This window comes from Oncorhynchus mykiss, chromosome 21 (assembly GCF_057628025.1).
Source record: "Oncorhynchus mykiss isolate SJ-2025 chromosome 21, ASM5762802v1, whole genome shotgun sequence".
Classification (NCBI taxonomy): Eukaryota; Metazoa; Chordata; class Actinopteri; order Salmoniformes; family Salmonidae; genus Oncorhynchus; species Oncorhynchus mykiss.
Genome location: NC_143042.1, coordinates 53,612,884 through 53,627,506, shown reverse-complemented (window position 1 = coordinate 53,627,506; position 14,623 = coordinate 53,612,884). Strand labels below are relative to the sequence as shown.

The following is a 14,623-nucleotide window of genomic DNA, read 5'->3' as shown; positions in this document are numbered from 1 at the left end:
CCGACCATACCAAACACTTATCGCTGTCACGTTCTGACCTTAGTTCTTTTGTTATGTCTTTGTTTTAAGTATGGTCAGGGCGTGAGTTGGGTGGGTTGTCTATGTTCCCGTTTTCTATGTTGTGTTTTTGTGTTTGGCCTGGTATGGTTCCCAATCAGAGGCAGGTGTCGTTAGTTGTCTCTGATTGAGAATCATATTTAGGTAGCCTTTTCCCACTTGTGTTTCGTGGGTGTTTATTTTATGTTCTGTGTGTGTTGCACCTAGACAGAGCTGTTTCGTTTGTTCTCTTTCGTTACTTTGTATTTAGTGTTTAGTTCAGTTTATTAAAAGGATGAACACTTACCACGCTGCGTATTGGCCTGACATTTCAAGCGTTACAATCGCAGGCATTTGGCTGATATTGTTCATTACGATAATTAGCCTATACTAGGGAAATGTGAAGTTAGAAATTCAATATTTTTCTAATGTGGGTGATTGTTAGTAGTAGTTTAAAGACTAATAAATAAATAAAAATAGGTGGTGCACATTCATGTTATAAACTGTGCTGCACATTCATGTTATAAACTGTGCTGCACATTCATGTTATAAACTGTGCTGCACATTCATGTTATAAACTGTGCTGCACATTCATGTTATAAACTGTGCTGCACATTCATGTTATAAACTGTGCTGCACATTCATGTTATAAACTGTGCTGCACATTCATGTTATAAACTGTGCTGCACATTCATGTTATAAACTGTGCTGCACATTCATGTTATAAACTGTGCTGCGCATTCATGTTATAAACTGTGCTGCACATTCATGTTATAAACTGTGCTGCACATTCATGTTATAAACTGTGCTGCACATTCATGTTATAAACTGTACTGCGCATTCATGTTATAAACTGTGCTGCACATTCATGTTATAAACTGTGCTGCACATTCATGTTATAAACTGTGCTGCACATTCATGTTATAAACTGTGCTGCACATTCATGTTATAAACTGTGCTGCGCATTCATGTTATAAACTGTGCTGCACATTCATGTTATAAACTGTGCTGCACATTCATGTTATAAACTGTGCTGCACATTCATGTTATAAACTGTACTGCGCATTCATGTTATAAACTGTGCTGCACATTCATGCTATAAACTGTGCTGCGCATTCATGTTATAAACTGTGCTGCACATTCATGTTATACACTGTGCTGCACATTCATGTTATAAACTGTGCTGCACATTCATGTTATAAACTGTGCTGCACATTCATGTTATAAACTGTGCTGCGCATTCATGTTATAAACTGTGCTGCGCATTCATGTTATAAACTGTGCTGCGCATTCATGTTATAAACTGTGCTGCGCATTCATGTTATAAACTGTGCTGCACATTCATGTTATAAACTGTGCTGCACATTCATGTTATAAACTGTGCTGCACATTCATGTTATAAACTGTGCTGCACATTCATGTTATAAACTGTGCTGCACATTCATGTTATAAACTGTGCTGCGCATTCATGTTATAAACTGTGCTGCACATTCATGCTATAAACTGTGCTGCACATTCATGTTATAAACTGTGCTGCGCATTCATGTTATAAACTGTGCTGCGCATTCATGTTATAAACTGTGCTGCACATTCATGCTATAAACTGTGCTGCGCATTCATGTTATAAACTGTGCTGCACATTCATGTTATAAACTGTGCTGCACATTCATGCTATAAACTGTGCTGCACATTCATGACTGAGTGTCGGGGACTGCTGCACAAACACATTCCGAAATTGCACCTGGTGTATTCTACTATTCTTACTGTCAATAGTAAGTTGAGACTTCGACCGAATTCCAAAAAATAGATTTACAAATAAAAAAGAATTGGTAGGTTACAGACTTATTCTAAAATGTATTAAATTGTTTTTTACCCTCATCAATCTACACACAATAACCCATAATGACAAAGCAAAAACAGTATTTGAGAATTCAAACCAGGGTGTCTGTAGTTACGCCTCTAGCACTGAGATGCAGTGCCACTCGGGAGAATGATGGAGGCCACAGTGTTCTTGGGGACCTTCAACGCTGCAGACATTTTTTGGTATCCTTCCCCAGATCTGTGCTTCGACACAATCCTGTCTCGGAGCTCTATAGACAATTCCTTCGACCTCATGGCTTGGTTTTTGCTCTGACATGCAATGTCAACAGTGGGATCTTAGATAGGCAGGTGTGTGCCTTTCCAAATCATGTCCAATCAATTGAATTTACCACAGGTGGACTCCAATCAAGTTGTAGAAACATCTCAAGGATAATCAATGGAAACAGGATGCACCTGAGCTCAATTTCGAGTCTCATAGCAAAGGGTCTGAATACTTATGTAAATAAGGAATTTCTGTTTTTATTTTTAAAACATTTGCAAAACATTTCTAAAAAACCTGTTTTCGCTTTGTCATTATGAGGTATTGTGTGTACATTGTAAGACACAATGCCATTTGTATTATACTATATCTAGATAAGAAAGTGTCCTATATATCTAGATAAGAAAGTGTCCTATATATCTAGATAAGAAAGTGTCCTATATATCTAGATAAGAAAGTGTCCTATATATCTAGATAAGAAAGTGTCCTATATATCTAGATAAGAAAGTGTCCTATATATCTAGATAAGAAAGTGTCCTATATATCTAGATAAGAAAGTGTCCTATATATCTAGATAAGAAAGTGTCCTATATATCTAGATAAGAAAGTGTCCTATATATCTAGATAAGAAAGTGTCCTATATATCTAGATAAGAAAGTGTCCTATATATCTAGATAAGAAAGTGTCCTATATATCTAGATAAGAAAGTGTCCTATATATCTAGATAAGAAAGTGTCCTATATATCTAGATAAGAAAGTGTCCTATATATCTAGATAAGAAAGTGTCCTATATATCTAGATAAGAAAGTGTCCTATATATCTAGATAAGAAAGTGTCCTATATATCTAGATAAGAAAGTGTCCTATATATCTAGATAAGAAAGTGTCCTATATATCTAGATAAGAAAGTGTCCTATATATCTAGATAAGAAAGTGTCCTATATATCTAGATAAGAAAGTGTCCTATATATCTAGATAAGAAAGTGTCCTATATATCTAGATAAGAAAGTGTCCGTAGAACTCATTCACAGTAAAGGGTATTACAATTCTGATTTCAGATGTTTAATACATACAAAATAAGGAAGACTACATTTTTTTTGTTCGTGTTTCTCTATCAGTTGTTTGGGGGGGAAAGCATTGGTTTTGGTATTAAGACACATTATTTTTTTGTATAAATAATTAAATGTTAATTATATAAAGCAGCCCGTGTAATAATCTGTCAGAGAGTAGCCCCAATCGGCCAGAGCCACAAGTAATACATTTGGGCCAGATAACTCACACCGGAATCGGCCAGAGCCCCAAGTAATACATTTGGGCCAGATAACTCACACCGGAATCGGCCAGAGCTCATTCCCCGCATCCTAGCCATAAGTAATACTGCCGAAGGCGGCCCAGACTCGGGCCCCAGACGTCAGCCGAGTCTGACTCTCAGCCGAGTGCCCCGACTCTCAGCCGGAATCGGCCCAGATCCACTGTGTTAGCTGGGTAGTGTTTCCATTTCCCTTTAAACATTAGAAGAACTACAACCATATAGTTTGGAATATGATTCATAATTGGGTAAGAGTTGCACAAACCAAAACCAATAAGGAATATTCTTCAAGAATCATAATATCCTCAATTAAATTGACCACCTTTTGCGAATGTTGTCTTGGCGAACGAGGAGTAAGGCTATCATGTTCACTGCTACGCCGTGAGATCAAAGACATGGCAGATGCAGGTGTATCTCTCCAATGAATGTTCTCACTTGCCTGTTGCATATGTGCCAGTGCATAGAATAACAACACACGTATCATATATAGATAGCTTCAATATGAGTACCCTAAGCCTATATTATCAGTGAACATGTAACTTGCAAAAACTTTGAGTATGCTAAAAAAAAAAGACTTACGGAATGAATACGTTTTGTAAACGTGCTCATGTATTGCCAGGTTGAATGTGCTGATGCATTTCTATTCATTTCTATTTTGAAAGTGAATTCTTCAAGATCAGACAACAGGTATGAATTAAAAGTAAAGGCTATCAATTTGCATTTACTTTGACATATCTTACCTTCAGGGCCTCGATATCCAATGACGTTGACTCATCCATATCTTTACAAAACGTAAATAAAGCAATTTGGACAACTTGAATGGTTAGTTCATTGCGCAGTACTCAGACCTATCTATATCTTGGGGCCAGTTGCACTTCAGTCTCATTAGGCTAGTCTATACCACACTGATGAAAAAGGAAAACCGAATGACTCTTGAAAATTCATGAGAATTTTTCCACTCAATGTAGCCTGATAAATAACTCAGAACATATATAAAAGCATGCTTGCTTGCGTTATCAATATAACGTTAGATGCCTCGAAAGAAAAAAACTCAAAGGCGCATTAAAAAAAAAAATTGTAGTCTTGCTGTCATACCTATCTGGTAAATCTATCAGATTCTGAACATCTTCTCATCCAAAGATTGTGGAGTTGAGAGGCCAGACGGAATTTTTTTTTCTCAGTAGGCTACGCAAATCCACCCTAAACTCCTGTTCATCATAAAAATATTTCCCACAAAAAAAATGCATAGTCCACTTGCATGGTAGTTTATCTATCCGCACTCCGTACCCTACCATCTCAAGAAAGACAGGTGCTTGCGTGACACGAGTGTGCGTAAAAAAATCTGTCCATAACGAAAATTGCTCGGCGCGCGCTTTGTGTGCTGTGTGCGCGTACCCGCGCGTGCAGTCGGTTTCTCCATAGCACCCAGTTTCAGTGTTACTAATCAAGATTAGTAGATTAATCAGGCGTGTTGCTGATTGGGTCGAACAAGAGCTTGCAACCACACCAGCCTTATGCATAAAAGGTTGGCCACCCCTGGATGAACAACCAGTGAAAATGATATGTACAACCAGTGAAAATGATATGTACAACCTGTGAAAATGATATGTACAACCTGTAAAAATGATATGTACCACCTGTGAAAATTATATGTACAACCAGTGAAAATGATATGTACCACCTGTGAAAATGATATGTACCACCTGTGAAAATGATATGTACAACCAGTGAAAATGATATGTACAACCAGTGAAAATTATATGTACCACCTGTGAAAATGATATGTACCTCCTGTGAAAATGATATGTACAACCAGTGAAAATGATATGTACAACCTGTGAAAATGATATGTACCACCTGTGAAAATAATATGTACAACCTGCGAAAATAATATGTACAACCTGTGTCTCTGTGTGTGAAGTAAGTCAATTAATTCAGTGCTAAGGAGAAGATGATAGAATGAGAGGTCAACGTTAAGAAGATGGTGGAGAGAAAGAAGAGTTGAGTCAGATAAGGTAGGAGGGCGGTGAAGAGGGTGAGGGAAGGGCAGATTAGAAGAAGAGGTGGAAGACGTGAAGTTCAGTTTGAATCCTATGACCAACTGGAAAAAATCTGTGTGTGTGTGTGTGTGTGTGTCAGGAAGTGATTTAAAAAAAGCGTAAGACATATTGTTGTGGACTATTAGATCAATAAAGTGTTCTTCTTCTTCATGGGGAGGGTTATCAAGGAGATGTGATGGAAGGGGGAGATCATCAAGAGAGAGCTGGGAGGAGTGAGGGATACAACTAAGGAGAGAAAGAAACACGTGGACAAGGCTAGAGCTGAAGGTTGAGAAGGAGAGGTTGAAGTAGTCAAATATTGTTAAAAAGAAAGCTAAAGACACTTCACATTAATTAACCTCTACGGGATTGGTGCCCCCTCCCCACAAGGGACAGTTGAGCAAACGTGCGCTAACGTGATTAGCATGAGGGTGTAAGTAACAAGAACATCTCCCAGGACATAGACATATCTGATATGGGCAGAAAGCTTCAATTCATGTTAACCTAATGGCACTGTCCAATTTACAAAGTCCATAGTTATGACTTGAAAATGTGTTTATAAACCAATTAGGCACATTGGGCAGTCTTGATACAACATTTTGAACAGAAATGCAATGGTTCATTGGATCAGTCTAAAACTTTGCACATACACTGCTGCCAACTAGTGGGCAAAATCTAAATTGTGCCTAAACTGGAATAATACATGGTGGCCTTTTTCTGGTATTTCAAAGATGATGGAACAAAAAACAAATTTTTTTCTTTGTATTATCTGTTACTAGATCTAAAGTGTTATATTCTCCTACATTAGTTTCACATTTCCACAAACTTCAAAGTGTTTCCTTTCAAATAGTATCAAGAATATGCATATCCTTGCTTCAAGTCCTGAGCTACAGGCAGTTAGATTTGGGCATGTCATTTTAGGCAAAAATCTAAAAAAGGGTCAGATCCTTAAGAGGTTTTAAGAGACACTAATCATTCAGATTTTTCTGTATACCTTGACAGTTATTCTAAGGTCCCCTGAGATCCACGCTGGTTTGTACAGCCAACACAGGGGTATAAGAATAGAATGAGAATACTGGTGCTAAAGGAGGTCCATTCAATCTCGACTGTCTCATGCGAATGCTAAAAGAGTAGCATCTCTGGCTATGTATGCCAGCTAATGTTAGAGAATTTAGCTGGCATACATAACCAGAGATGCTACTCTTCTAGCATTCGCATGAGACAGTCGAGATTGAATGGACCTCCTTTAGCACTTGTTTTTGGATACACAAATCACCTCAGAGTATGTACTGTAACTGCATCAATTATTTTACTGTTTCTTCCGTTCTCGGATTCCTCAGTGTGACAGCCACATGACCGAGCTGGGAGGAATAAGTGGGATGGAGGGTGGAAGAGAGAGGAGGAATCAGGAGATAGACAGCTATTCCACTACCTACACCACCCACCCTCTTATACTTAAAAGAAACCCCACCCCTTTATACTTAAAAATTAAAACCACTCGCTTATACAGAAAATAAATAAAAACTAAACACCAAACATTCCTATCTTGACGGTGGAGAGAAAAATGTAAGCTTGGAACTTCATTTCCCGCAATTCTACACTAGTCTCCTAGTTAATCTAGTCTCCTAGTGTAGACTTGTTGGTAGCCTTCCCCAGATCTGTGCCTCGACACAATCCTGTCTCGGCACTTTACAAACAATTCCTTCGACCTCATGGCTTGGTTTTTTCTTGGTTTTTGCTCTGACATGCACTGTCGACTGTGGGACCTTATATAGACATGTGTGTGCCTTTCCAAATCATGTCCAATCAATTGAATTTACCACAGGTGGACTCCAATCAAGTTGTAGAAACATCTTAAGGATAATCAATGGAAACAGGATGCACCTGAGCTCAATTTCATAATCTCATGGCAAAGGGTCTGAATACATATGTAAATAAGGTATCTGTTTTTTTATTTTTAATACATTTGCAAAACATTTCAAATAAACTGTTTTTACTTGGTCTTTATGGGGTATTGTGTGTAGATTGATGAGGAAAATATTTCATTTAATCCATTTTAGAATAAATCTGTAACGTAACACAATGGTGATAAAGTCAAGGGATACTGAATACTTTCCGAATGCACTGTATATGATATCTGAGTGAGAATGAACTAACAAAATCAATGTGGGCCCCCTGGAGGTCAGGTTCCCTTGGCATGTGCCCTGGTAATGTATTGATCCTTGGTGTGTTGATCACTGGGTGATGATGTAGGCCTAGACTAGATCATTGGTTCTCTTATATGGAATATATTTAGTCAGACTGTTTTACCTTCTCAACGATAATTGAAGTTCTGCAGACTGCAGCAAGTCTAAAAACTCGGTGATTACAGTAAATAAGCCAAAAAAATGGTGGTATTCCTCTCTGATAAAGCTGAAATCAATAGAAATCTTGGTGTGACTGAATCGCACCACCAAAGTAATACAGCAGAGGGCAGTAGAGAAGTAGAATTGCGGTATCCAGACATCAACAATCAACCACGACTGTTTCCCCCCCCCCCCCCCCTCCAAGAATCATAATCAACTGTCGATAGTATCTTCTTCTCTGTCAGGATGGCGGACCCCAACACTAAACAGATGCCACAGAAAAGGTAATATTTGTACTAATTTAGTCACAAGGTTATATTAATAAGCACATTTTCTGGAACAATGTTGCTACAATGCAGCTATAATATGTCAATGTATTTCCTGGCTGGCTATGCTAGCTAGCAAAGAGGCAACACCCAGTAATGTTGTTAGCCATTTAGCTAGCTAGCTAACCAGTGCCGTGCCTCAGTAATATCAAAGATGATAGAATATATTCAGTTGTGTCCTTTACCAGAGATGGACAACGTCTCTGGTCTTAAGTGACGTGTTGTTATCTTGTTGCTTAACAAACGTAATTGACAGATTTAATGTAATGTATCTTTAATGGGGCGGCAGGGTAGCCGAGTGTTAGACTAGTAACTGGAAGGTTGCAAGTTCAAACCCCCGAGCTGACAAGGTACAAATCTGTCATTCTGCCCCTGAACAAGGCAGTTAACCCACTGTTCCTAGGCCGTCATTGAAAATAAGAATTTGTTCTTAACTGACTTGCCTACAAAGGTTAAAAAAAAGACTAACAACTGACGTTTATAAATCGTACATATAAAATATACCCCAAAATGTGCACCAGTTTTTCGTGCAAAAGTTGGTCTTTATAAAAATTTAAAAAATGGAACTTGACGTGAGAATGTGCTCACGTCACCGCAAACCTTAGACCATGCTGTAGTTGTTGAAATGTCGTTGGTTACGATGGTTCTAAGTATTTTGATGAAAAGCTTAGTCAACAAAAAACAGAAAACATATTAACAAGATTGCAGCCATTTGTCGTTAATGTGTGTTTATTTTTAGAATCTAAAATAGACAGGAATCTTATAATTACACACAGGAATCTTTTTCCTATTTATTTTATTTTCATAACTATAGAGTACCACAGTAAGAGTCATAGTACACATAAAAATTAGCGGTCAAACATGGACATGGTTCCAATTGTCTTTCCACCATACATTTTTTTTCCATAGGGGATTTTTAGAAATACTTAAAGTAAGGGCTGTGTTTCGTGTAGGCTTACCTTGGCATGCTGTTTAAATCTCTCTAGGACAAGTTGACTTTTATCAATATATTCACCTGTATTTACCACCCAAAAATGTAATGCTAATTGGTGGCTAATGTGGCTATCATAACGAACTACAAATGCCATGATGACCTGGTCGAGACTGCCGAACCGATGCAAAGGTAAGAATTTCTGGATTAACTATCAAATGTTAGCTAAATGTAGTAATGAATAATTTGGCAACATTTCTTTAAATGGGCAATTCTGTAAACCTTCTTGTAAAATGTACACAATAACTGTTAGTAAATGTTCCAGCTAGAGATGATGCTAATTAGCCATTTTGAATCTGAGACCTTGTCCAAGAGAAGGTTATCAAAACGTCACACCAAAGTAAGCCTACACAAAACAAAACCCTTATTTGAAGTGTTTCTAAAAAAATCCCCAATGGGGAAAAAAATGTATTGTGGAAAAATTATTAGAACCATTTCCCTGTTCGACTGCTAGGTTTGATGGGTATTATGACACCTCTGCTGTGGGGCTCTATTGCAGAATATATTGCTCACCTTTCCTGGCTGTAATGGGTTCATATTCCCCAAGGAGCCTTTACAACAAATAAACATGTTTAATTGGACCTAGTAGGCTAGTAAATAGATAGCTTAGTGTATATGGGGCGGCAGGGTAGCCTAGTGGTTAGAGCGTTGGACTAGTAAGTTCAAACCCCGAGCTGACAAGGTACAAATCTGTCGTTCTGCCCCTGAACAGGCAGTTAACCCACTGTTCCTAGACCAGTTAACTCACTGTTCCTAGACCAGTTAACCCACTGTTCCTAGGCCAGTTAACCCACTGTTCCTAGACTAGTTAACCCACTGTTCCTAGGCCAGTTAACCCACTGTTCCTAGACCAGTTAACCCACTGTTCCTAGACCAGTTAACCCACTATTCCTAGACCAGTTAACCCACTGTCATGACTTTGCCTGCCACAGATGTTAGTTTCTCTCAGCATTGGTCGAGTTCGTTTTTGCATGTCCCAGTGCCCCAGGTGGGCGGAGTTTGGACATTTTGGACCATTCTGTTGGTAAGATTGCTACCCGAACTCCTTGCTACGGCCACAGATGTTAGTTTCTCTCAGCATTGGTCGAGTTCGTTTTTGCATGTCCCAGTGCCCCAGGTGGGCGGAGTTTGGACATTTTGGACCATTCTGTTGGTAAGATTGCCACCCATTCGGGGCACCGGGCCATGCAAATCTAACTCCACCATTGATTCTGAATCTGAGTACCTCCCTGACGATTTCTAGAATGGAAATCCACTCTAGATGTCTTATTGTTTTTTTTTTTTCTGGGACCCCCATCGCAGAACATGTGGGTAAAGCGGCGTTTTGAAATATCCTCATTGGCTTTGATTGGTTAGAGATGATCCAATCGCTGGTTACTTTTTTTGGTACAACACACCCCTCATTTTGACATCACCACAAACGACTTCAACGACGGCGATCTCCAGACTGAAGTATGTAACAAACGACGGAGTAGCGGAAGAATTCAGTTGGAGTAGTCAGGCAAGCCATGACTAGCTACCATCACAATTTCATGTATTTTCTGCCAACTCTTGCAGTGCCAACATTGCAGCTGGAGCAGTTGTGTGTGTAGAGAGTGAAATTAGAGGAGATGTGACCATTGGTAAGACTTTATTCATACTCCATACTGTTTTTTTTTTTTTTTTGCCATCAAGTATCTTTTAGTGTTTTATCCATTTTCCTCCAAATAAAAATAAGCAAGCTGTGTAGCATTATAGATGTATCAATCGTCTATTCCTTCCGGCAGGTCCAAGAACAGTGGTCCACCCCAAAGCACGTATTATAGCTGAGGCAGGCCCTATTATCATTGGAGAAGGCAACCTGATTGAGGAACAGGCTCTCATCATTAACAGGTAGGTAGGTCTCGACTGCAGTTAGCTGTGTATCCAGTACATCCACGTCAATTTTAACACGCTCTTTTTTTGTTTCTCTACATTTTGCCCTACGACCTTTAGTTATCCAGAAAATATTATGCCTGACACTGAAGGAGTTGAACCCAAGACCATGACGATTGGAATCAACAATGTGTTTGAAGTCGGTTGCGGTATCCTTCTACTACACGTAATCACAATGACCGGTTGTTGTGGACCATTTGCTCAAGAAAACTGCTGTGATGCTATTGCTTTTTTAATGAGGGACATCGCCTAAAGACTAGTTTAACTAATGTCTATACAAGAGGAGTAAAAACAAAGTAGTGTAATGACATGTTTGTTTGGTGTTATCTCCCAAATTGTTTTTGGAGCAGTTGAAGAAACTGTCTTAACACTCATCACCTTTAGCCCTCGACCAACTCCTCACCTTCAACCCTTAACCAACTCCTCACCTTCAACCCTTAACCAACTCCTCACCTTCAACCCTTAACCAACTCCTCACCTTCAAGCCTTAACCAACTCCTCACCTTCAACCATTAACCAACTCCTCACCTTCAACCCTTAACCAACTCGTCACGTTTAACCCTCGACCAACTCCTCACCTTTAGCCCTCGACCAACTCCTCACCTTTAGCCCTCGACCAACTCCTCACCTTTAGCCCTCGACCAACTCCTCACCTTTAGCCCTCGACCAACTCGTCACCTTTAGCCCTCGACCAACTCCTCACCTTTAGCCCTCGACCAACTCGTCACCTTTAGCCCTCGACCAACTCTTCACCTTTAGCCCTCGACCAACTCCTCACCTTTAACCCTCGACCAACTCCTCACCTTTAGCCCTCGACCAACTCCTCACCTTTAGCCCTCGACCAACTCCTCACCTTTAGCCCTCGACCAACTCCTCACCTTTAGCCCTCGACCAACTCGTCACCTTTAGCCCTCGACCAACTCCTCACCTTTAGCCCTCGACCAACTCGTCACCTTTAGCCCTCGACCAACTCCTCACCTTTAACCCTCGACCAACTCCTCACCTTTAACCCTCGACCAACTCGTCACCTTTAGCCCTCGACCAACTCCTTACCTTTAACCCTCGACCAACTCCTCACCTTTAGCCCTCGACCAACTCCTTACCTTTAGCCCTCGACCAACTCCTCACCTTTAGCCCTCGACCAACTCGTCACCTTTAACCCTCGACCAACTCCTCACCTTTAGCCCTCGACCAACTCCTCACCTTTAGCCCTCGACCAACTCCTCACCTTTAGCCCTCGACCAACTCCTCACCTTTAGCCCTCGACCAACTCCTCACCTTTAGCCCTCGACCAACTCGTCACCTTTAACCCTCGACCAACTCGTCACCTTTAACCCTCGACCAACTCCTCACCTTTAGCCCTCGACCAGGTTCTCAAGGTTTTAGCCCTCGACCAGGTTCTCAAGGTTTTAGCCCTGGACCAGGTTCTCAAGGTTTTAACCCTCAACCAACTTCTCATGTTTAACCCTCAACCAACTTCTCAAGTCTCTCAAGCATTGAAAATTGGTGACAACAATGTCATCGAGTCAAAAGGTAGGATATGCTTTTTAAAACACGTGTGGCCTATACATAGGCCATTAATGATGAACCCTTCTGTTGTCATTTGGAAGCCATTTTCGATGCAGTCTGTATGATGACGTACATCCCTCGCTCTCTGTCTCAGCGGACCTAGGGAAGAACGTCATTCTCACCAGTGGCTGTATCGTCGGCGCTTGTTGCCAGGTGAATACGTGTGAGGTCATTCCCGAGAACACAGTCATCTACGGGTCTAACTGCATGAGGCGTGTGCAGACAGAAAGGCCTCAGGTTTGTTCCTACCATGAATTCCACCTAGCTCTTCGCTAAGGAAGATATAATACAAGACAATTACATTTTGAGTAATTTATCCAGAGGTACTTACAGCAGCACTTAAGGGTTAAGTGACTTTAAAAACATTTTTTTATCTAGTCGGCACGGATTCAAACCAGCAGCCTTTCGGTTACTGGCCCAACGCTCTTACCTGCTAGGCTACCTGCTTACCCCATGTGCCAATGTCCATACTCGCATACCACTGAGAATGCTAGCCCAATACATCACTAAATGCTATGCCAGTGTAGGTACAGAAAGTGATTGTGGTAAAGGACACCAAGAAAATATTTTGTTCTTTAAAAAGTATATATATATACATATATTCTCTGCAATGCTAGTGCTGGCATTGATATTGTCGTCAGGGGATAGGTTTTTAATTTTATGATTTAAATGCTTAGGAATTGTTTTATCTTCTAATATTGTAACCTCTGACAGTTGATTTAAAATGTCCTAATTTGTTCTAACAAAAATGTATCTTCCAGCCTCAGACGCTCCAGCTAGATTTCCTCATGAAGATCCTGCCCAACTACCATCACATGAAGAAGACTGTCAAAGGAACCTCTACCCCTGTCAGAAATTAACCTCTGACTAACCAAAGATCAGCGTTCCCTGACGCTCACCAGACCTTAACAATGAAAGGTGTAGAGACTAAATGTATCCTAGACCTGATGTCCTACAGCTATTGTCCTAGACCACGTAAGAAGTCGTTTCTCTCCTCTGAGGCATGAGTGCACATTCCTAGCTTTTCTCAATTCCCAATCATAAGAGAGAGAGCCCATATGCAGCACTCCATTGGGTCATTAGCTAAACCAATAGTAATACAGTTCCTGGTTTTGTTTCTTATTTGTCTATCTTGCTCTTTTTATTGTATAATTATTTTTTTTGTCTGTTCAACTGTCATATGTTGTTTTTCTGTCTTAAATTTAGCCGATTCAGTTATGTTAATGTATATTTTTCAGCTTTGGTTGCTGTGAAATAAAAATATATTTAAAAGAAACAGTACAATTTAACATGGATTCATCAGTTTAGACAAGACAGCAGGCTCAGTAGTCCATGAAAGATTTCCTCAATGTTTATGACGCAATTTGTTTTATTTCCACAAGGAGGTGCCAGTGAGGAATTTCTTGTAGCTTACCCTCCACCCATATCAGTCACAGATACATGACACACTGGGCATGAGACTAGTCACAGGTTGATGTTATTAGCTTAGTGGGCCCTTTTGTTAAGTCGTCAAGAAAGTATTTTCCGATAGCTGAACAGATTAGTCTGACTAATGGGCAAGGTGTTGCCATATATACACTAATGTAACATTATTCAAAGAACATTATACCTCAAAAGTAGGAATATAAATCCCAGAACATGATATCAAGATAAAATGATATATATATATATATATATATATATACATATATACGTATTCAATATTCATGCATGGGTCATTCTGCGAATAGAGTGTCGTTCGTCTATAGTAATTTTGTGAAAAATAGCTATGTATTTGTTCTCATTTTAACATTCTGTCATAAAGAGCACATGTTCAACTTCATAACTAACATGTTTTCCCATCTCAAGAAGTTCAATTAAGAGAAATTACCATAAAAGTGACAGGGTTGATGATTTAATCCCCTTGTGACGGGGGGGGGGGGGGGGGAGCTTGTTGTGTGCAACATGGAGGGGAAATTGAATGCATTCTTAACAATATTTGAACTTTACAGGGTTGACTTTTAAACCTGAGGGAC

At 39.8% G+C, this 14,623-nt stretch overlaps 2 protein-coding genes across 3 annotated transcripts in view; one reads left to right on the top strand and one right to left on the bottom strand.

Moving 5' to 3' along the window:
• Positions 1 to 4,807, bottom strand: part of LOC110500769 (zeta-sarcoglycan-like) — a 51,587-nt gene extending 46,780 nt beyond the window's left edge. Inside the window, exon 1 of the mRNA XM_021578301.3 lies at positions 4,165 to 4,807. Within this exon, the coding sequence (XP_021433976.3) occupies positions 4,165 to 4,203 (39 nt within the window). The 5' untranslated portion in view covers positions 4,204 to 4,807. The remainder of the gene's footprint in view (positions 1 to 4,164) is intronic.
• A 3,128-nt stretch (positions 4,808 to 7,935) lies between these two features.
• dctn6 (dynactin subunit 6) lies at positions 7,936 to 13,884 on the top strand. Of its 2 annotated transcripts, none has more exons than XM_021578302.3 (7): positions 7,936 to 8,092; positions 10,683 to 10,747; positions 10,892 to 10,997; positions 11,100 to 11,188; positions 12,525 to 12,572; positions 12,703 to 12,845; positions 13,370 to 13,884. In XM_021578302.3, the coding sequence occupies exons 1-7, from the start codon at positions 8,055 to 8,057 to the stop codon at positions 13,466 to 13,468; spliced, it is 588 nt and encodes a 195-aa protein (XP_021433977.1). In that variant the 5' UTR covers positions 7,936 to 8,054; the 3' UTR covers positions 13,469 to 13,884. The 2 variants fall into 2 exon arrangements, with proteins under 2 accessions (XP_021433977.1, XP_021433978.1); XM_021578303.3 differs by lacking the exon at positions 7,936 to 8,092 and adding an exon at positions 8,737 to 9,257.
• The last annotated feature ends 739 nt before the right edge of the window (positions 13,885 to 14,623 follow it).

What these genes read in the sequence shown, in the direction of transcription:
- dctn6 (XM_021578302.3), top strand. Translation starts at nt 8,055, where the DNA reads ATGGCGGACCCCAACACTAAACAGATGCCACAGAAAAG. An exon ending in AAACAGATGCCACAGAAAAG is followed by an intron (nt 8,093 to 10,682) that starts GTAATATTTGTA and finishes CAACTCTTGCAG; the next exon opens with TGCCAACATTGCAGCTGGAG. An exon ending in TAGAGGAGATGTGACCATTG is followed by an intron (nt 10,748 to 10,891) that starts GTAAGACTTTAT and finishes TCCTTCCGGCAG; the next exon opens with GTCCAAGAACAGTGGTCCAC.